This window comes from Halichoeres trimaculatus, unplaced genomic scaffold (assembly GCF_033239565.1).
Source record: "Halichoeres trimaculatus isolate MK-OKI-2021-1 unplaced genomic scaffold, fHalTri1.1 fHalTri1_scaffold_7, whole genome shotgun sequence".
NCBI lineage: Eukaryota > Metazoa > Chordata > Actinopteri > Labriformes > Labridae > Halichoeres > Halichoeres trimaculatus.
The window spans coordinates 4,721,527-4,742,366 of NW_027437185.1; the positions used below are offsets into that span (position 1 = coordinate 4,721,527).

Here is a 20,840-nt window from a genome sequence, read left to right on the forward strand (position 1 = left end):
GTTTCAGAAAACTACGATTAAATAATTCAACCAAAGTGTCTGGTGGGAATGGTGATGTTAACTGCCACTGCTGAAATTCACTTGCATTTGGCTGGCTAGTTAATGTCAAGCCCAGAGTATACATGCAGAAAAAAACAGGTTATCATTTATCATAGTCTAATCTAAAAATGCTCCAAAAAGCTTCATTTTAATGTTAGAATAGTTGATTTTTTTCCTATGGTGGACCTTTCCACTGACCCCCTGACTTAATTGTTTTTTTAATACTTTAACTTATTGAAAGTTTAATGTAGAACATCTGTTGCATCTGTTACCCTATATAGCACTGAAATTCACTTGACTGTATGTCAGATTTGTTTAAATAGAGGCAAGCTTATATTTGTCAGCCCGATCTTTAGCTTCAAAAAGGAAAATGTGTACAGGGGGTGATTTTTTTTTTTAACTCCGCAGTTTAGAAGTTATCAAGATCGCAGGTCTGTCCAATCAGCTCATGTGACTGACAGGTGCCCTGAAGCTGTTAGAAAGGAAGCGCAAAGCCGGCATTATATCAAATGTGGCTGCGCCACATTCAAACAGACGGGCAATGTCGCGGAGGCTACGTCCATGTTTTATGCTGTCTATGGGAGAAAGAGGAGAAACCCTGCCACCTACTTTACACTGGAAGAACAGACAATTTTTTAGAAATACAGAGAACTCAAACACATCATCCAGGTCAAAAGCAATAATGCTGCTGCAGTAAAAGCCAGAAAGGAATACTAGTAGAAGCAACTGGCTCTGTTTATTACTTCATTGGACAATATAAACAGACAGCACTCTGATCGATCTGTTTTACTTAATCACATCGCAGATGTTTTGGGCAGAGCACTTCCTCAGTGAGCTTCCTTTGGTTTTTATTTTCCATTGAGTTCTTTTGAGCTTTATAGTACAGGTCTCTGGCCCAAGGATGCATTTTATCTGCTACAAGACTGCTTTTAGAACACCTGGTTGGAGGTAAAATACAATTCAGTGTACTTTATTAATCTTCAAAGGGAAATTTGGAGTTACAGCAGCAAAACAAAGTATAAATGGAAAAAAATCAAGAATATATAAATAAATGATAAAATAAGTGTCAACTATGACAAAAGAGTCCATCAGAGACGACAGCTTGTCCATCATTGTCCAGTCAGCCAGTCTCCACCTCCACAGGGTCCAGGACTGAGCTTCTACAGCAGTCTGTTCAGTCTCTGTCTCCTGGATCCTGTCTGCTCACAGCAGGTGAAGCTCTTCCAATGTGTCATTCATGTCCATTGTTAGCTCAGTTAGCCATGTATGTGAATAGCACGGATTAGCACTGCTGGCTCATCCATCTTATTGGAGATAGAGCTTACATTCCCCATAACCATGGTTGGAAGGACAGGTTGATGTTGTCTCTTCTTCCTCACTCGTCCAACAACTCGTCTTCTTTGTGATTGGCATGTAGCTCTTTGATACAAAGAACAATCAAGCTTTGTTTCAGAGAAGACTGTTAGCTGCAGCTGCTTCACTTCACACAGGAAGTGATGATTCTTTAAACCAATCAATGGACTGTAGTGTTGTAGCTCCACCTTCTGGCTCAGCGTAGTCTGGCACCCCAACAGAAGGGCCCCAAAAAGTGAGATGGTTCATCTTGGTTATTTAGGTATCTGTGCTGGGATCAGTCAGTGGAAAGCCACAAAATACACGTTCTACCAAGATGAACCAAACTGAACTGCTTGGTGGAAACAGGACTGAAGGGGAGGAGGAGCATGTAGGACTGCAGCTTTGCATCCAGGTCTTCACTCTGAGTTGTCAGATAAGCAGACTATAAAATCTAAATAAAATTAATAAATCATCAAGATTTCTTGTTAAATGAGCTGCACAATCCAGAGTAGTATGGATGCTAACCAGGCTAGTCAGACCAGGCTTGTCCCAGAAATACCTCCAGTTATTTTTGAAGCCCACAAAGCAAAGATATCAAAGCACTGGGTAGCAGAGATAATATAAAACCTGGCCCCATACGCAGAAATCTTCAGTCCCAAACACAGGGAGAGATCTGCCACCTTCACCCAGACCACATGGCGCTCTGGGGTGGAACCTGAACACAGCAGCTTAACCTGACAGGATATAGACACTATCCAGAGCATGAGAGCACCTGCGACACGTTCTCTTTACTGTGAAAAATGGCACTTAGTTTTTCTGTGACCTGTGTATTGCTGACAGACGTGGTGTAGTGAAACACCCAACAACTTTCAAAAAAGACCTCAGAGTGACACAGTATGAACTCTGATTTCACTGCTGCTGATTCTTACACATGGAAACATTTAGGTTGTTTTTCTTTTGTCTGCTACAAAAAAAACCAACCATTTGTCATCTTCTCAACAGGAGTCAGATTCACAGAAACACCTCAGTCTGTTCTCAAAGAACTAGGGATTATGTTCTGTAACTTGAAGCTTTCTCAGTCAAGTCCTGACAAGAAGTCTCTGCAGGTTCCTGCTCTGTGATTGGAGCTGCACTCTGCTCATAGGTCACACATGTTCTCTTCATGTTTCCAGACTTTGATTGCTCAGTGGTGAGAGCGTGAAAGAGTCCTCTGATTGATGATGATGATGAACTGAAGGAGGATCAGCTGCAGTATCCCTCTACATGTGAACGAGAAAGTCATTCTTAATTCAGCTGGTAAGTATTTCTTCCCTCTGCCAAACATCGAAATAAAAGTTTTCTCAGGTCTTCATTTTGAACAGGACAGAACTAGATGTTGATCCAGATCAGCCCCTGGCTTATCAAGAGGTAACGCTGTAAAAGAGGAACGGAATAAATGAGGCTCCTTTTGGTGGTTGGATCTGGACAGACTCTGTGTCAGAGAGCAGTGTGTGTGTAAGCGTCCTGTGCTGTGACACTTGTTGTAATAAACAAACATGATGTTATGTTTGTGTGAAGGTGGGGCTTTGCTATGGATCAGTGTAAGGACAGAGAAGAAAGCACTCTGTGTGGGGACCATGAGAGCCAGACCAAAGCTCAGAGGTGAGACCAGGATCTTGAACTGTCCGTGCACTAACACCACTGCACCATCATTATTCACACTCAGAGCTGTGAGTGTGTGTGTATGTGTGTGCGTGTGTGTGTATTCTGGGGGACCTTACAGAGTCAGTCTGAAACATGTGGCCGTGTATTTGCAGAGCAGCAATAGAGGCGGGTCTTCCTCTGTCTTGAGAAGCTAGAAGTGAATGCTGAGTGAACCTATGTCAGGTTGACAGAGCTGCTGTGTTGCTGATTGTGTTCATTTTTGACTGAAAGATAACATCTTCGGCCTCTGTGTATCAACTGAAATTTGTTCAAAGACAATAACATGAGGAAAAAATGAAAGATTTGGAATAATTACATGAAAATGCAAAGAAATTGCCTTATCAACCAGAAATGTCACAGCCCCCCCTGCAGTACCTTCATGGACCTCCTGGGGGCCACAGACCCCTCTTGAAGACTTCAGGTCCAAAGAAAGAATCTATTAAAGCATTCTTATCAAAATTCAAACTTTAGAAAAGTTTGTGGTTCATTTCAGCTGCACTCATACTTAAGAGATTTTTTTGTTCACGTTTATTTATCAGTGTTTGTGATTCTGTCAGGGTCAAACGTAAGAGACAAGACTCCTCTGCACCTGCTCCCAGCATTGTCTCCTTAAAGAGTGATGACTCTATGGGCAGACTGATTGAGTTCCCAACTGGGCCTAATTCTGGTGGTCTGAAGTAAGAATCTGTCACAGTGTTTCTTTCTATCATAATTCAAATTTTAAACAAGTTTGTGCTTCATTTTAAGAAGCACTTTAACCTGGAAGATTTTCAGTCTTCATGTTTATTTATCAAGTGTTTGTGATTCTGTCAGGGTCAAACATAAGAGACCAGACTCCTCTGGACCTGCTCCCAGCATTGTCTCCTTAAAGAGTGATGACTCTATGGGCAGACTGATTGAGTTCCCAACTGGGCCTAAATCTGGTGGTCTGAAGTAAGAATCTGTCACAGTGTTTGTCTTTATCAGAATTCAAACTCTAAACAAGTTTGTGCTTCATTTTAAGAAGCACTTTAACCTGGAAGATTTTCAGTCTTCATGTTTATTTATCAAGTGTTTGTGATTCTGTCAGGGTCAAACATAAGAGACCAGACTCCTCTGGACCTGCTCCCAGCATTGTCTCCTTAAAGAGTGATGACTCTATGGGCAGACTGATTGAGTTCCCAACTGGGCCTAAATCTGGTGGTCTGAAGTAAGAATCTGTCACAGTGTTTGTCTTTATCAGAATTCAAACTCTAAACAAGTTTGTGCTTCATTTTAAGAAGCACTTTAACCTGGAAGATTTTCAGTCTTCATGTTTATTTATCAAGTGTTTCTGATTCTGTCAGGGTCAAACATAAGAGACCAGACTCCTCTGGACCTGCTCCAAGCGATGTCTCCTCAGATAGTGGTGACTCTATGGACAGATCGACTGACTTTGAATCTGCAGAGAGTGGTGATGATGAAAGGTGAGTGTTTCAAAGGTAACTTCCCCGTGTGAAACACTTGATCCTAACTGTGCTCAGTGTTTTTTCTGTGAAGGTGAATATGTTTCAGTCTTTGTGTTTCTATCAGGATCCAACAGCAGTAAACAGGACTAGAGGCAGAAGGAACTGGACTCAGCATGTCTCTTCATGTGTGTTCTGTGTTTGTAGGAGGATCCAGCAGATAGAGTCTATCACATGAACACTGTGTAATTCTGTTATAAACACTCCATGATCTCCTGTTTGTTCCACAGAGTTCAGAGATCAGAGGCTCCCATTGGTCAGTCTGCCCAGCAGCATCACACACAGCTGGACTCCATATTGATGGTGTGTAAATATACGAACAGCTCCTCCTGAGCCTCAGAGCACACACTCATTGTGTTTGGAGATTTCTGAATAGTAGTGATGTTACAAGATGTGCCGAGGCTTCGAAGCGAGTATAGAGAAATGGAGGGAGCGTTCCCGCGAAGCGTGTATCGAGGCTTGCTTCATTAGGAGAAGGAGCCAAAAATGATGATGTCCGAAGCCTCGTTGCCAGACTGTACCACGTGACTGCTTCAGAAAGTGGTTCAGAGCTTACAGCATAAGCCCATCAGGCTCCATTCAAAATGTAGGCTTTTAAAAGAGAGTTGATCAGTCACTAACAGTGTTGGTAATAGAGTTGGGAAAGCGTTGAAAATAGTTTGAAACAGTTGAAGAACCGTTAGTTCAAAATGAAAACGGATAAAATCTCCCCCATACTGTATATTATATTATAAGCATATCGCCCATAAGCCCATATAAGCACATTCAGTGCTCCCTAGTTCCACACTTTCACTGTGCTCTGCCTGTTTCAATTTTCCTAAAGCAACTGAAAAACATTATTACACAACCTGCCATATCATTGATACTACCATTTAAGGGGAATTTACACACAGAATATTCAAAAATGCTGTTTTATATGAAAATGTGATCATTTATGTAGAGAAATTATTTGGTTGAACATTTTTTTATTTTTATTTTTGTAATCAACAGTTGTTCCCAAGAGCGAAAACAGGCACAGAAAATCAATGAATCACACATTATGTGTTTAAGCCATTGTTACCCAACCCTGATCCTGGGTTAGCCCTGCTCTGCATGTTTTAGATGTTACCCGACTCCAACACACCTGATATTAATGAATGGCTCGTTATCAAGCTCTGCTCGAGCCTGTCCTCCAGGACCAGGGTTGGGTAACAGTGGGTTAAGCTACAACTGCCTGTGATTATGTGCCTGACCAGCAGGTGGTTTCGTGAGCAAATGAAGCTTTGAGAGATGAATCCTTTCCCGAACCAGATGCCTCATGAGGCTTCGTCTTACCATCACTGCTGAATAGTTTCCTGATCACACTGCAAACATCATCTCTACCTGAATTCTCTTCTCACTCAGTGTTCGACTGAGTCAAGCTGTATATACTCAGTGGCTATGTTTACATGCAGTCGATATTCAGGTTAAGGTCAATATTCCAGTTTCTGAAACATTACATGAGATAATAATATAACAATAACAGTTATTCTTTTTTACATATTACCCTGTACAGCAAGGTCTCATATCCACTGTGTACCTTTCTCACTCACGGTTCAAATGTCTTAATTTAGTGAATATGTTGAAACAACCTTTACAACTTACGTTGGACCCAAACAATGCAAATATGTTATAGTAACACCATATTGTACGTTCACGCAACATAATTTTAATTAGTTGGTTTAACAAATTTGGGTCTTGCTAAATGAAAGCAATTTAATTATGTATATATAACTATTTCCATAAATGAATTATGTTCATTCAACAAGTTATTTGTTTCAATGTATAGAGACTTGGTTGGTAGAAGACAGGCGCCTCCACAGATGAAAGGGTTAGAGCAGCTTTGTGGTCCAGTCTCCATGCTGGACTCTGCAGACTAGCAGACTTTGTCTGTTATGAGATGATCTTACCTTTTTCAAGTTCAACCTGATATTTTTTTCTGTTCCAGCTGCTCCAGGAGAACATCACCAGCTTCGTAAAGAGCCAGCTAAAGGAGATCAGGAAAACTCTGAGTCTTGATTATCCAGAATACTTTGGGAGTCAGCGGGAGGATGAGGATGAGGAGGAAGAGCAGAGGAGGAGCAGAGAGGCGTTCCTAAAGATCACCCTGCACTTTCTGAGGAGAATGAAGCAGGAGGAGCTGGCTGACTGTCTGCAGAGCAGTAAGAGGATTTGAACGCATTTAACATGATGGAAAGAGGAAATGGAGACAACCTGGGAGAGGTTTACATTTCAAACTCTGCTCTGAATATGACGCTCACATTTGGATCACATTTATGAGCTGTGACAAACTGTTCACAACTGATGAGCTGAAGAGATTTCAGAGAGAAGCCAAATCAAATCCATCCTGATGTCTGAAAGTAAAAACTCGTTTTGGGCCATTTTGAATGGAAAAAATAATTCTGGGCAGGTTGAGATTAAAGTCGAAATGACAAGATTAAAGTCAAAATGATGAGAATAAAGTTTAAATGTGGAGAATAAAGTAAAAAAAAAAAATAGATGAAAGATGAAATGACGAGAAAAAAGTCAAAACAACCTGCCCTGATGTTTACCAGTAGTACGCTGGGCACAGTCAGCTCCTCAACAGTCACAGGCGCAATCGACAGTAGTAACAGCTGCCATACAGGAGCCTAAACAACAGTCTTCAGGATCAGTGTATGTGTGACAGGGTCAGTCTTTTACTTTTTTATTGCATGTAGTGTTTTATGAAGTGTGTACGTAGTGACTTTTCTGACTGGACCTGAAGTATCCCCCTTTATCAGCTCATTGGAGATGTGTGTGACAACAGGACAGACACCTAAAAAGAGCAGCAGATAGCAGAGAGGGTGAAGGTTGTTGCATTTTGTTTCTTCAGTTAAAGTGACTGCTAATCTTGATAAGGCTTGAGTTTCAAGTATCTGGTTAGTCCAGTTGGGGTGTAGCTCTATTCAGAAAGTACACAGCAAATTCCCCGGTGTTAAATTCCAGTGTTAAACCAGTTCAGTGTAAAATTCTTGGTGTTGTTTTGAGGTATTTAACTCTACACTGGTGTTAAACCATACTACTGTGGGTGTTACTTTGCAGTGTTGATGAAAACTAACACCACACAGTGTTACCTTAAACACTCCTCACTCATGGTTGCAATAATCATGTGTTTTTACAGTAACCTTTCCTTTTATCTGCACTGTTAACACAGAAGTTGTAAGTAAGCAAAACTTCTCAGTAGAGTTTCATTTAAAATTGTGAGTGGGCCATTTATAACCTTTAATTCAATAAAAATGAAACTGAAGTTTTGGCAAGAACTGCACTGTCATACAATTGAGAAGTGATTTCACTCAAATGATCTGAGTCATGATGAACTAAATAAAAGGTTTCAGTAGGTTCAACTTCAGTGCTAAAAGAATTGACTTAAACTGCACTGCACTGTAAAAACAAACTGTTGGTCCAACTTGATAAAACTTCAATTGGTAACACACAAACAGTTTTTTCAAACAACTGTTTTGTGTTGGGCTAACATCATTGCTTTAAGTCTCATGTGCTTAGTAATTTGATTCATTTCAATTATCACCTTGTATAAATCCAACTCAAAACAAGCTAACCCAAATTTTAAGACTTTTTAATTAAATATTCTCTGTAACCAAATGTTAAAAAAACTGCTCCTTTACATTTTAAGACAATGGTTTTGGTAGTCATTTTTGTTGTTTTGTAACTGTCATTACGTGTTTGTGTGTGTTTAGGACACCAAGTCTTCCACTAGGGGTCACTGTCAAATTTGGGGGCTACTTAGATCGGTGCTTCCTATCAGGAAGCAGGTGTGCTAGACGGTGGTAGCAATAGTTTTTTGACCCCCGTGCTGACACGCTGGGCTGTTTGGACTGATCTAAGGATTAAATGGACACTTTTGTGAGATTATTGGCATGTTTCATGGTGAGAAATAAACATTCATAAATTTCAAGTTGGACTTTAATTATTGGAATGCACAGGAAGCAGCGGAGCCGTGTGAGGCTAGCGCATCAATTGAGCTTAGACTGTTTAGCCCCTCAGTGGCTTTAAGTTATAGGCTTAGCCGCTTTAGTAACCGTGAATGAGGAAGGAACACAGTGGATATGAGTCCCTGCTGAACATGAGGGCACAGGCTCTTTCTGCCTAATGTATCAGACTACTTGTCTGTGCTCCACGGCACAGGTTGGCTGTCTTTGCTTTTGCATCATGGACTGGCTGTCTGTGTGCCACATGGCATGGACTGGCTCGTGCTCAACACTAACTGGGTTTCTGCTGTGCCCCAGCATTCACCATATATTACCGTCTGTTATGTTATTTAAGGTTAACTTAAAGGATTCCACAATGGCTAACAGCATGGACAGCCAGTCCATGTCATGAAGCATGGACAGCCAGACTGTGCCGTGGAGGACTATCTGATAGTCTGTGCTGTCTAAAGCACGGACAGCCTAGAGGCCCTGTGCAACCACTCAATGTTAAGCAGGGTCTCTTATCCGCTGTGTTCCCTCCTCAATCACAGTTACAAAATACAGCATAAATTAATATCTAATGGTAAAATGCACTTAAACAGTCAAAGTAATCCTGAACTTTTTTTCTTATTTAACCTAACTTAGAAGATTTGATTTCAAACAATTCTGGATTAACAGTGCAGAGCAAAAAATGGTTTATTGTAAAAACAAAACAAACATTGCAACCATGAGTGAGAAGGGGGCAGCATTTATGGACTACCTTGTGTTTCAGAAGTATCTTAATGACAGGGTCTGTCCCTTGACATTTCATTTAATGGAATTGTTCAAGGCAAAAAAAAAACAAGTTCTCTATAGTTTCAGCCTCATTAAACACTTTAAATCTGGACTGAAATTGAATAGGGTGCATGTCAGTATAACTGAAAGAAATAGTTGAAATAGCAACTATTAGCTAATCCTGCTAACAGTTGTTGATTTGAAAGGTTTAAAATGCAATTAGTTTGTAAATAAAATTTTTGTACTCTAAAACTGACAGGTTCTTCAACAGGCTCTTCGTAATTTTTACAGATTTCTCTGGCAACCCCAACTGACTGTATTTTACCTTTAAAAAAATATACTTTTTTTTGCAGTGAGGGTAGTTCGCTGTCTTTGCATGTTACTGCAGTGGTTGGACGAAGAATGAGTAATCAAATCATAATGAATAATAAATCACTGTGCCCCTCTCATACAGTCTATGGTGACTGTTTGACAACTACTGTCAGATCTGAGGTGGGGCGTTTTCTTTCATGTTACTTAGTGCATAATTTGACCTCGTCAATCTATCAAACCACTTTTAAGATTGAAACGATATCAGATCAATGCGTTTGCTTTGTCTTTTCCACATGACATGTATTTCAGCAAAAATCAGATCCTGACGCATTCAGTCTACATGAATTTCCACTGGATTTTCCTGTGCACGCTTAAGTGCTTGACTGTGCATCAGGGCGCACAACCCAAGCACCAATTTCAATGTTCATTTTTTATTCTTAGAATTAAATTAAAAAATCACTCGTTCTTTGATTTTTATATCCTTTGCTGAACGGAAAATCCAATTTTCAAAACATACACGGACCCTGAAGACTGTTGTTTAGGCTCCTGTATGGCAGCTGTTGCTACTGTCAGTCGCACCTGTGACTGTTGAGGAGCTGACTGTACCCAGCGTACTACTGGTAAACATCGGGGCAGGTTGTTTTGACTTTTTTCTCATCATTTCAACTTTAATTTCGACATTTGGACTTTATTCTCGTCATTTCGATTTTGATCTCAAGCTGCCCAAAAGTATTTTCTCCATCTAAAATGGCCCTAATCTGCTTCCGTATAGCTTCAGATCATTCACTACATTTCTGTTTTCTTCATTTAGGAACTGCTGCTCCAGAGTGCAGACGTAAACTGAGGTCTAACCTTAAGGAGAAGTTCCAGTGTGTGTTTGAGGGGATCCCGAAAGCAGGAAACCCAACCTTTCTGAACCAGATCTACACAGAGCTCTACATCACAGAGGGAGGGACTGGAGAGGTCAATGAGGAACATGAGGTCAGACAGATTGAAGCAGCATCCAGGACACCAGACAGAGCAGAAACTACCATCAGACAAGAAGACTTCTTTAAAGGCTTACCTGGAAGACAGGAACCAATCAGAACAGTAATGACAAAGGGAGTGGCTGGCATCGGGAAAACAGTCTTAACAAAGATGTTCACTTTGAACTGGGCTGAAGACAGAGATCACAGGGACATCCACTTCACATTTCCCTTCACGTTCAGAGAGCTGAATGTGCTGAAGGAGAGAAAGTTCAGCTTGGTGGAACTGGTTCATCACTTCTTCCCTCAAACCAAAGAAGCAGGACTCTGCAGGTTTGAAGAGTTCCAGGTCCTGTTCATCTTTGACGGTCTGGATGAGTGTCGACTTCCTCTGGACTTCCACAACAATCAGGTCCTGACTGATGGTACAGAGTCCACCTCAGTGGATGTGCTGCTGACAAACCTCATCAGGGGGAACCTGCTTCCCTCTGCTCGCCTCTGGATAACCACACGACCTGCAGCAGCCAATCACATCCCTCCATGGTGTGTTGACATGGTGACAGAGGTCAGAGGGTTCAGTGACCCTCAGAAGGAGGAGTACTTCAGGAAGAGGTTCATAAAGAAGGAGCAGGCCTGCACCATCATCTCCCACATCAAGACCTCCAGAAGCCTCCACATCATGTGCCACATCCCGGTCTTCTGCTGGATCACTGCTACAGTTCTGGAGGATGCAATGAAGACCAGAGAGGGGGGACAGCTGCCCAGGACCCTGACTCAGATGTACATTCACTTCCTGGTGGTTCAGTCCAAACTGAAGAGCGTCAAGTATGATGGAGGAGCCGAGACTGATCCTCTTTGGGGTCCAAAGAGCAAGGAGATGATTGAGTCTCTGGGAAAACTGGCTTTTGAGCAGCTGCAGAAAGGAAACCTGATCTTCTATGACTCAGACCTGACAGAGTGTGGCATCAACATCAGAGCAGCCTCAGTGTACTCAGGAGTGTTCACACAGATCTTTAGAGAGGAGAGAGGCCTGTACCAGTCCGAAAAGGTATTCTGCTTCATCCATCTGAGCATCCAGGAGTTTCTGGCTGCTCTTCACGTCCATCTGACCTTCACCAACTCTGGACTCAACCTGATGGAAGAGGAACAAACAACATTCCTGATCTCTGGAACCTTTGGAGACCAACCTGAACTGGAACATCTCCATCAGAGTGCTGTGGACAAGGCCTTACAGAGTCCAAACGGACACCTAGACTTGTTCCTGCGCTTCCTCCTGGGTCTGTCTCTGCAGACCAATCAGAGTCTCCTGAGAGGTCTGCTGACACAGACAGGAAGTGACTCACAAACCAATCAGATAACAGTCCAGTTCATCAAGAAGAAGATCAGTGAGGGTGTGTCTGCAGAGAAAAGCATCAACCTGTTCCACTGTCTGAATGAACTGAATGATCGTTCTCTGGTGGAGGAGATCCAAGAGTCCCTGACATCAGGACGTCTCTCCACAGATCGACTGTCTCCTGCTCAGTGGTCAGCTCTGGTCTTCATCTTACTGTCCTCAGACAAAGATCTGGACCTGTTTGACCTGAAGAAATACTCTGCTTCAGAGGAGGCTCTTCTGAGGTTGCTGCCAGTGATCAGAGCTGCAAACAAAGCTGTGTGAGTGAATGAGTAAATGAGTGAATGAGTGACTGAGTGAGATATTTGAAAGACATTTGAGTGAATTCTGCTCATGACATATGGAACATTGAATCTGTGCTAAACACTGATTCTTCTTCAGGCTGAGTGGATGTAACCTGTCAGAGAGAAGCTGTGAAGCTCTGTCCTCAGTCCTCAGCTCACAGTCGTCCAGTCTGAGAGACCTGGACCTGAGCCACAACGACCTGCAGGATTCAGGAGTGAAGATTCTGTGTGCTGGACTGAAGAGTCCACACTGCAAACTGGAAACTCTCAGGTCAGGTCTTTGGCTCATCCTGCTCGACATTAGAGATGAAGAAATAGTGATAATGAGTCAACTTTTTCTTATTGCCTGATTCTTTTTCCAAACATCAGACTGTCAGGATGTCTGATCACAGAGAGAGGCTGTGCTTCTTTGGCCTCAGCTCTGAGCTCCAACCCCTCACACCTGAGAGAGCTGGACCTGAGCTATAATCATCCAGGAGACTCAGGTGTGGAGCAGCTTTCTATGAGACTTAGGGATCCACTTTGCAAACTGGACACACTGAGGTAAAACCAGACGACACAAATTAAAAAACAGAATATGTTTGATTCTTCTCAGAGAGTGATTGGAATGACACCTAGATTAAAAACCGATTGATCGCTCAGTGCCACCTGCCAAGTGCTCAGCTACACTTGCCAATCTCATATTGATGCCTGCCAAGCACTCAGTGACACCTGCAAATTCATCAGTGTCGCCTCAGTGTCAGCTACCAATTGCAAACGCACAAGTGGTGTATACTCCCATAAACATCTCCATGAATGCTTGAGGTACTCATTCATCACTCTTTAATGATGTGTTATAAACATTCCTACACTGTAAAATGTGAATTGTTGTTTCAACATATTATTTTAAGTAGGGATAGACCGATTATCAGCTAGGCCGATATTTGGCATTTTGGGGCATATCAGCATCAGCCTTTTTTGTTAATCCGACGGCAGATGTGAAACCAATTCAAAACTGAGTTGTTTTGGCTCTGATTCAGCCACGCCGCTGTCTGCAGTCACTTCTCAGTCTCCAGCATTGTCCCACCCACAGTACCATCTGATTGGTTACAAGCAGAGCCATGGCTCGGGTGACAGCCAATCAGCAGTGAAAGCTGTGCACATGCAGTGATCTCTCTCTCTCACACACACACACACAACACAGATGAAAAAGGTTTCGCCAAGAGGAGAAAATTTGGATGGCAAAGATATGTTTCAAAGGTAAGTTAAGGTAGCAGAATCTCCCAAAATTGTGATAAAACACCCCAGTCGTCTACAGCTCACAACTAACGTTACTGTAAGCCCAATAATGTTATAAACATAAGCAACAGCTCTGCTCACCGACAGTTCATCTAGACATGTCCATTGATCACTAAACTTTTCAGTTTATTTTAACCATTATTTTTATGTTGAGTTGACTCATATTTGTTTGTTAACCCAACTTTTACGCTGTAAAACATTTCACTACACTGTAAAAAATAATGGTAAAACACCGGCAGCAGGGGCTAATAGTAATTTCCTGTTCTTTTTCAGGGCATGTGCTGTAATTTATTTCTACATTTTAATACTGTAGGTTGAATTGAAGTTTATGAATGTGAAATAACAGTAAAATACTGGCAGCCCTGTTTGTACTGCTATTTTAAGGAAAAGTAATTTTTGTTGTGGTGGCGTTTGTAACTCTGAGTGAGGAGGGAACACAGTGGATATAAGACCCTACTGAACATTGATATCTTACAATGCAGAGCCACAGGCTGTCTGTGCTCCACTGCATGGACTGGCTGTTTTTGCTTATCTGCACGGACTGGCTGTCTGTGAAGAACAGAAAATTACTATCAGCCGTTGCTGCTGGTATTTTGCCATTATTTTTCACAGTGTAGTGAAATGTTTTACAGCGTAGAAGTTGAGTTAACGAACAAATACAAGTCAACTCAACATAAAAATACATGTTAACATGAAAAGTTAAATGGATGTACTGATTTAAAGTAAAATTAACTTACAGTATTAGATTAACCAAACTAAAACAAAACGTTGACACAAAACATTTTATTTAATCAAGTTAACTTCTGTTGTGTTAGAACAACTAAATTATTTTTTAAGGTAGCCCTTTGACTGTAGTTTTTACGTTGAAACAACTAGTTACATTTAACAGTGTACAGATGATAACCATATAAAAGTTCCAGTCATCCTACTGTTCAAAAGCAGCACTACAATGCACTTTGTAGTTAGAACAACAGGTGTATGCTTGGCATAGGGGCCAGACAATAGTTAATTATTATAAACAATTGAACTGACCTTTTAATGATTACCAGGTGTCACTAAGTTACATTAAGTTGGTAAGTGTCACTAAAGTGTTACTGGTGGATTGGCAGGTGTCACTAAGCAGGAAGTAGGTATCACTAAAAAATTGGTGGGTGTCACTGAAAATTGGCAGGTGTCACTAAACAATTGGCAGACATTACTGAGCGATTGGCAGGTGTCACTAAGTGATTGTTAGGTTTCACTGAGTTATTGGTGGGTGAAACTGATGGATGGCAGGTGTCAATATGTGATTTGTAGGTGTCACTGAAAATTGGCACGTGTCAGTCAGCCATTGGCAGGCATCACTGAGCAATTGGCAGGTGTTACTAAGTGATTGACATGTTTCACAGTTTTATTAGGAGATTTTGCTAAGGAATTCTAAAGCTGCTTTCAGATTTTAGCCCTGCCTGGAGTGATTGGACCTGCATCAGGAAACACACAAGGCAGCAGAAGAGCATGAAATGGGGAAAACTCTCTTTAATAGAAACAGCAGCAAGCCCTCATGTCTTTCAGCCTGTTTCTCTGTCACGGGTACAAACCGAGAATCACTGCTTCATGTTGTGCAGCAGTTAGGACTCATGTTGGACAGAAAATCACTCTGACTGTGTTACTTCCTCCAGGGTGGACCATGGTGGACAGCAGAGGTTGAAACCTGGTGTGAAGAAGTGTAAGTGAGGAATCAGTTTGACTCTTGATGAGCAAACAGCAGACTGTCAGCTAACGAAGCCTTCAGGTGTGTCTGATGATAAACTGCTGCTGTGTTGTGTCTTTTTCTCTCCATCAGATTTCTGTGAACTCACTCTGGACTTGAACACAGCTCACAGAAGACTCAGACTGTCTGAAAACAATAGGAAGGTGACCCGTGTGGAAGAGGAGCAGTCATATCCTGATCATTCAGACAGATTTGACTTCTATCCTCAGCTGCTGTGTAGTGATGGTCTGACTGGTCGCTGTTACTGGGAGGTGGAGTGTAGAGGAAGGATTCATATATCAGTGAGTTACAGAGGAATCAGAAGGAAAGGAGACAGCTATGACTGTGGGTTTGGCTGGAATGATCAGTCCTGGAGTCTGTTCTGTGCTGGTCAACGATACTCTGTCTGTCACTGTAACAGAGGAACGGTCCTCCCTCCCTCCCCGTCCTCTGACTCTGACAGAGTAGCAGTGTATGTGGACTGTCCTGCTGGCACTCTGTCCTTCTACAGAGTCTCCTCTGACTCACTGATCCACCTCCACACCTTCAGCACCACCTTCACTGAACCTGTGTATCCTGGGTTTCTGTTCCAGTCCCCTGGTTCCTCGGTGAATGTGTGCTGTATGTAGGATGGAGAGTCTCCTTCTATGGAGCTATTATTGTAGCAAAATTATTTGTATGTGTGTAGATGCATCTACAAATATGTGAATTGATCCACATGCATGGACTGATTTGCAAATATGTAAAACATTTACAAATGCATGCCCAAATCCACAAATGTGTAGACTGATTCACAATTAAATAGTCTTAAATGACTGAAAAGTCTACATGTTTTTCCTGAAGTCCTGAAACTATACACAAATCATAGTTACAACTGAGGCGGACATCCCAATTGTCTGTCTGTGTACACGTGATTTTTGCTACAGTCCTGCAGTGCGAGTGATCTGTAAATATGTAGAAAAGTTCCACTGCCAAGTGGAGTTATTATTGTAGCACTGTGCCTCAGTCGATATGCATTCCATATCCTCTTTGGCTCTTCTGGATTATTTTGCGTAGATACACTTTATGTTGATTTTTTCCCCCTACAAAGATAATCAACGTTAAACCAAAATTGAAAACAGCAACTTTTACTTACACCAGGCAATGAACGGTCCATCCTCCTCACTGCACCACACTAGTAGGACTGCAAGGAGCCACAGTAATCCAGAAGAGCCTGTAACAGTGTCACCAAATACAAAGATCTGATTAAATAAGAGAAGTATTATAGTGAATGAAATTAATGAAAGTGCAATTAATGGAATTAATGAGAGGTTTTCAGTATGATGAAAATAAATCCCTGTAAGAAAAATGTAAAGATAGGATGGGGTACCTGTTTTAATGTGTTCTGAGTTGGTTTATGGTTAAGAAAAAAAGAAAATAAAGGACGAAATGATAAAAGGAGGACGTAGTGTCAGGGAACAGGGAGATAATTCTGTTCTCCTGGGTAGTACTCCAGTGTTCTTTCGTGTGGACTTTCTAGTTGCTTGGTGCTTTAAGTTTTTGGTGTTTTTCTGCAGTTTGATTCTTACTTGTGCTCTTTGTGTGCAGATGTCCCGGTGTGCCTCGCTGCGTCGGCCAGCCAGCTCCCTGCCTTCACTGCCTGATTTTTTGATTTATTTAAGACTTCTGGTTTTTTGACACAACTTACCTGAGTCAGTCTCTGCTTTGGGGTCAGTTTGAACAAAGACATAACAGTGTTTGGGGCATCATTTGAGCAAATATTTAAGTTGGATCACCATTACCCGCCCCGTGCGCAGGAGAGGCATTTATTAATTTTGATTAAAGGGTAATTTTTTTATTTAAACACTGTCTCTTGAGAATTCATTGGTTTCATTCGTTAAATATTATAATTTTTGGGGTTACTAAAATAGTCCTTGCTAACAGAGTCTCTAGTTTTCCTTAAAGTTTCCCCCTTGAGTGATTTTAACGCCGACATGAGAAAGGTAATGCCGTTACAACCTCTCACTCCAGCTGAGCAGCAGGTTCAGGTGCGATGAGCAGATTTTAGTGTTAACAACAACATGTCAAGAACGTGCTGTCAAATGATTAAGCAAAACAAGTGAAGTCCAAAACCAGTCAGACATCTCCACTGGCTTCTCTTGTAACACCAACATCAATCACTGGAATTATTTTCAAATTAAAAAAATAAAATCATTAAACGTGATCAGATTTTACTCTAAAAGGGACAACATATTTACTAAAGCTTCAACAGGGAAAACAAACGACCAAAGATCCACATCCACACAGGTGAACATGCTCAATTGTGTTAACACACCAGGGCCCTGTTCTACGAAGCAAGTTCAGCCTAGAGAGATAGCCTTGGAGCTACCTCGCTAAACTGAGCGCGGTAGCTGGCGGTCTCGCTACAGGGTTTTACGACACTGGTTTACATTGTTTATGTGATATGTAGCCCATATGAGCCCTACATGAATTCCTGTCACAATTTTAAGACGGGCAATAAAATATTGTCATGGAACAGAAGTGTTGGCATTGAAGATCTTATTACGGCAATGAGAGTTCTTCATTCCCTTTAACCACCTGTAGAAAGTGTCATGTACTACCAACCCCTCCCTGGAAAACCGGTACCTTTCATACAGGTGGTCATCAGAAAAAGAGAGTGGGTCGGTGCGGTCCCTGAAAACTCTCGCGCGCCAGAGTGCTCCTCGGACAATGCGAGCTCCGATGTCCACGGGATCCTCTAAGAATGGACAAGCCATTTTTTTCCTGAGGGCTCATTGGTCAGTGGGCGGGGTTTTTATGGTCCACGAGTTCAATCTGGAACCTAACCTGCCCCGGAGCAGGTTAGCTGTTCAGCGTATGTTGCCATGGAGACTCGCCTCGCTGAGGAGTGATCCCATGTCGTAGAACAGGGAATCCGAAACCTATCCTCAAATCTACCTCGCTGGGCAGTAATCCTGCTTCGTAGAACAGGGCCCTGAGGTCACAATGTTGTCCCCATAGAGCTCAACAAAAACACAGTTTTAGACAGTTTTGTTTTGATTTTAAGACTTGATTTAATCAACACTCGTTTGTAATCTTTCCATGAAAATATGTCAAAATGTGAACATCCTGAAACCAAAATGAAAGTGTTTTAAACCACTCCACTGACATCACTGCACAAACAGAATTTGAGAAATACAGTAGAGGAAATGTCAGAGATAAGAGGATGAGTCTGTGGATCTGGATGAGGAGACATTTTAAAAGTTGAGGCCAAAACAACAGAAAACATTTCTCTACACGTCTGTTCCTTCTTTTCTCTTCCTTTTCACCGGAGAGAAAAGACCAGCTTCACCTCTAGTGACCTCTGACCTCTGCCTGTGTTTAGTTATAAACTCATAAATACACTTGTTCTGTAGGAACAGTGTGTAACACTGATCATACTGAATAAAAATAATATAACACTGAAAAAACAAACAAAAACTTAAATTATTGCTTCAATTGGTAACACCTAAAAAATTAAGTTCTTTGAAATGAAGTTAATAAGTTCAACTAACACAAATGATTAGGTCAAATGATCTTACATTTGATTGTTCAAATCAACATTTTGCATCAATAAATTTTTAGTTATTTCAACTCAAAAATTTGTAAAACCTCAAAGTAAAATCTGACGAGGTGTTTTTATACTTACACTGTAAAAATGTGACAAGTTGAGCTTACTTAAAAGAATCTAGGAAAAGAATTCAACTAAAAAGGTTTGTAAATATAACTAATGGTCGGTTCATAGGTTGAGTTTACTTTATGTCTACTTGTAAAGTTTACTTTACAGCCTATTGCATTGACTTATTTCAAACTGTGAGTGAAGAGAGAATGCAGTGGATATTAGACCCAGGTGTACATTAAGGTACATTAAGTACAGGCTGTACTAGTTGTTAGGCGCCGCCCTGTTGGCTATGGCTGCCTTTTGCAGCAGCTCTCTCTTCTTTGTCTGTTTCTTGTAATTTTTTTTGTCATCTTTGTATTTGGAGTGGATCATTACTTTGTATGGCTCATTTGTTGGTCATGGACACCAAACTGGTTTTTGTCTTCAGCGATATTTTTACTACTTTTTCTCCTGTGTTTGTCTGGAGATCCTACATGTAACCATGGCTGCATTGTTTACATGTGAATTCAGCTGTTAGCAGCCTGTAACATGTCAGTGCTAACCAGGGCCGGTTCTAGACAGGCATATATGAGGGGGCAGTCAGAATTGTGAAGGGGGCATGATGTGTACACATCATGTTTCAGCCAAGCCGCAACCTCCGGTCTGGGAATATGAGACAATGCGGAAGTGCTAAAATCTGCTGTTTCTCGAGTGTTCGCTTGAGGCTGGCTCCGGAAGTAGCGGAAGTCACATACACACCAAGCCAAAAAAAGCCATTTTCAAAGCAGAAATTAACCTATTTACAGCCTAGTTCAAAAACCGTCTCCTGTCTGAGTCGCTAATTTTACTACTGGCTCCCACTGTACGGGGGTGAATTTTTTTTCTAACTCGGCTGTTCGGAGGATATTAAGATCGTAAGCTCCTCCAATGAGAGGCACAGCTGAGGGTCACGTGACGGCCGGCGCCCTATGGCTGTAGGCGAAGCCCTTGCCTCTACCAATATGGCCACGATAGCTGATGTGCTTCATTTTCCTTTTCAGAAACAGACGGGTGACGTCAGCGAGACTACGTCAATGTTTTATACAGTCTATGGTTCCAGCACTTTTTTTCCCGTGCTGATAATAACAATGTTTGTTTTTTTTTTATTTAAAGGGGTCTTTGTATTTAACCCCAGCCTGGAGAAGTGGATTGCACTTTGTCAGGCCTCTACCTTCAGACCTGTCCAGCTTGGGTGTCCCACCTGAAGACTAAGCTCCTGCTGGTATAGCTCTTAAGGTCACTGAGGCACGCAAACCCCTTCACCACAATAAGGTGGCAATCCCTCAGGGGAGAAAACTGAAAAACAAAAATAAAATAAATGAATTAAATAAAATAAAACATCCTTCATCCAGTTTTCAACCGACAACTTAACATTTATCTTAACTGGATGGCCTAATCCTCAAATAAATTTTAATATAAAGCAGGACTTCACACACCATAGTCAAAATTTACAAAACTGAAAGCTAGTCTTATGACTGATAATAAAAAAACTTCTTTAACTAATTCATAAACCACATCAGATATACAGCAGGTTATTTTCTTATTTTCATTTTGTAATTAAAAAAAAAAACATTTTTAAGCAACTCAACAGCTAAGTAAGTTGGGTTTGTAAAAAAAAACGAACAAACAAAAAAAAAAACGCTGTGGTTATGTGAAAAAAAAAAACTGAATACAACTACAGTCCAGGATGGGTCTTCACATAGGGGTCTGTCAGACACAGGTCACTTGTTTTCAGTTTGACACATGCAATGGACGTGAGCACTCATCTCTGCTTGTAACGCTGTCACTCCACCGACACCACACTCTCAGGCTGAGACTTCGTCTTGGCTCATTTGCATACTGCGGTGTGATTGGGTGCTTACCGAGGGCTGAGAAGTGTGTGCGTATGTGTTTGTGTGCGTATGTGCTGAGTGAATACACGCACAGCGGAGGGACACAGAC

General features: G+C 41.5%; 1 protein-coding gene across 1 annotated transcript; it reads left to right on the forward strand.

Annotated features, from left to right (window-relative positions):
- Nucleotides 1–4,133: 4,133 nt before the first annotated feature.
- LOC141793255 (NLR family CARD domain-containing protein 3-like) lies at nucleotides 4,134–16,918 on the forward strand. Its single transcript, XM_074673784.1, has 9 exons — nucleotides 4,134–4,246; nucleotides 4,383–4,502; nucleotides 4,772–4,844; nucleotides 6,508–6,721; nucleotides 10,404–12,210; nucleotides 12,332–12,505; nucleotides 12,604–12,777; nucleotides 15,171–15,217; nucleotides 15,335–16,918. Exons 1-9 carry the CDS (start codon nucleotides 4,197–4,199, stop codon nucleotides 15,868–15,870), a joined length of 3,195 nt encoding a protein of 1,064 aa, XP_074529885.1. The 5' UTR covers nucleotides 4,134–4,196; the 3' UTR covers nucleotides 15,871–16,918.
- Nucleotides 16,919–20,840: the final 3,922 nt, after the last annotated feature.

Bases quoted from the DNA above. Each gene is read 5' to 3' on its own strand.
- LOC141793255 (XM_074673784.1), top strand. From the start codon at position 4,197: ATGGGCAGACTGATTGAGTTCCCAACTGGGCCTAAATCTGGTGGTCTG. The intron at 4,845-6,507 runs GTGTGTAAATAT...TTTCTGTTCCAG, and splicing joins AGCTGGACTCCATATTGATG to CTGCTCCAGGAGAACATCAC. The intron at 6,722-10,403 runs GTAAGAGGATTT...TTCTTCATTTAG, and splicing joins GGCTGACTGTCTGCAGAGCA to GAACTGCTGCTCCAGAGTGC.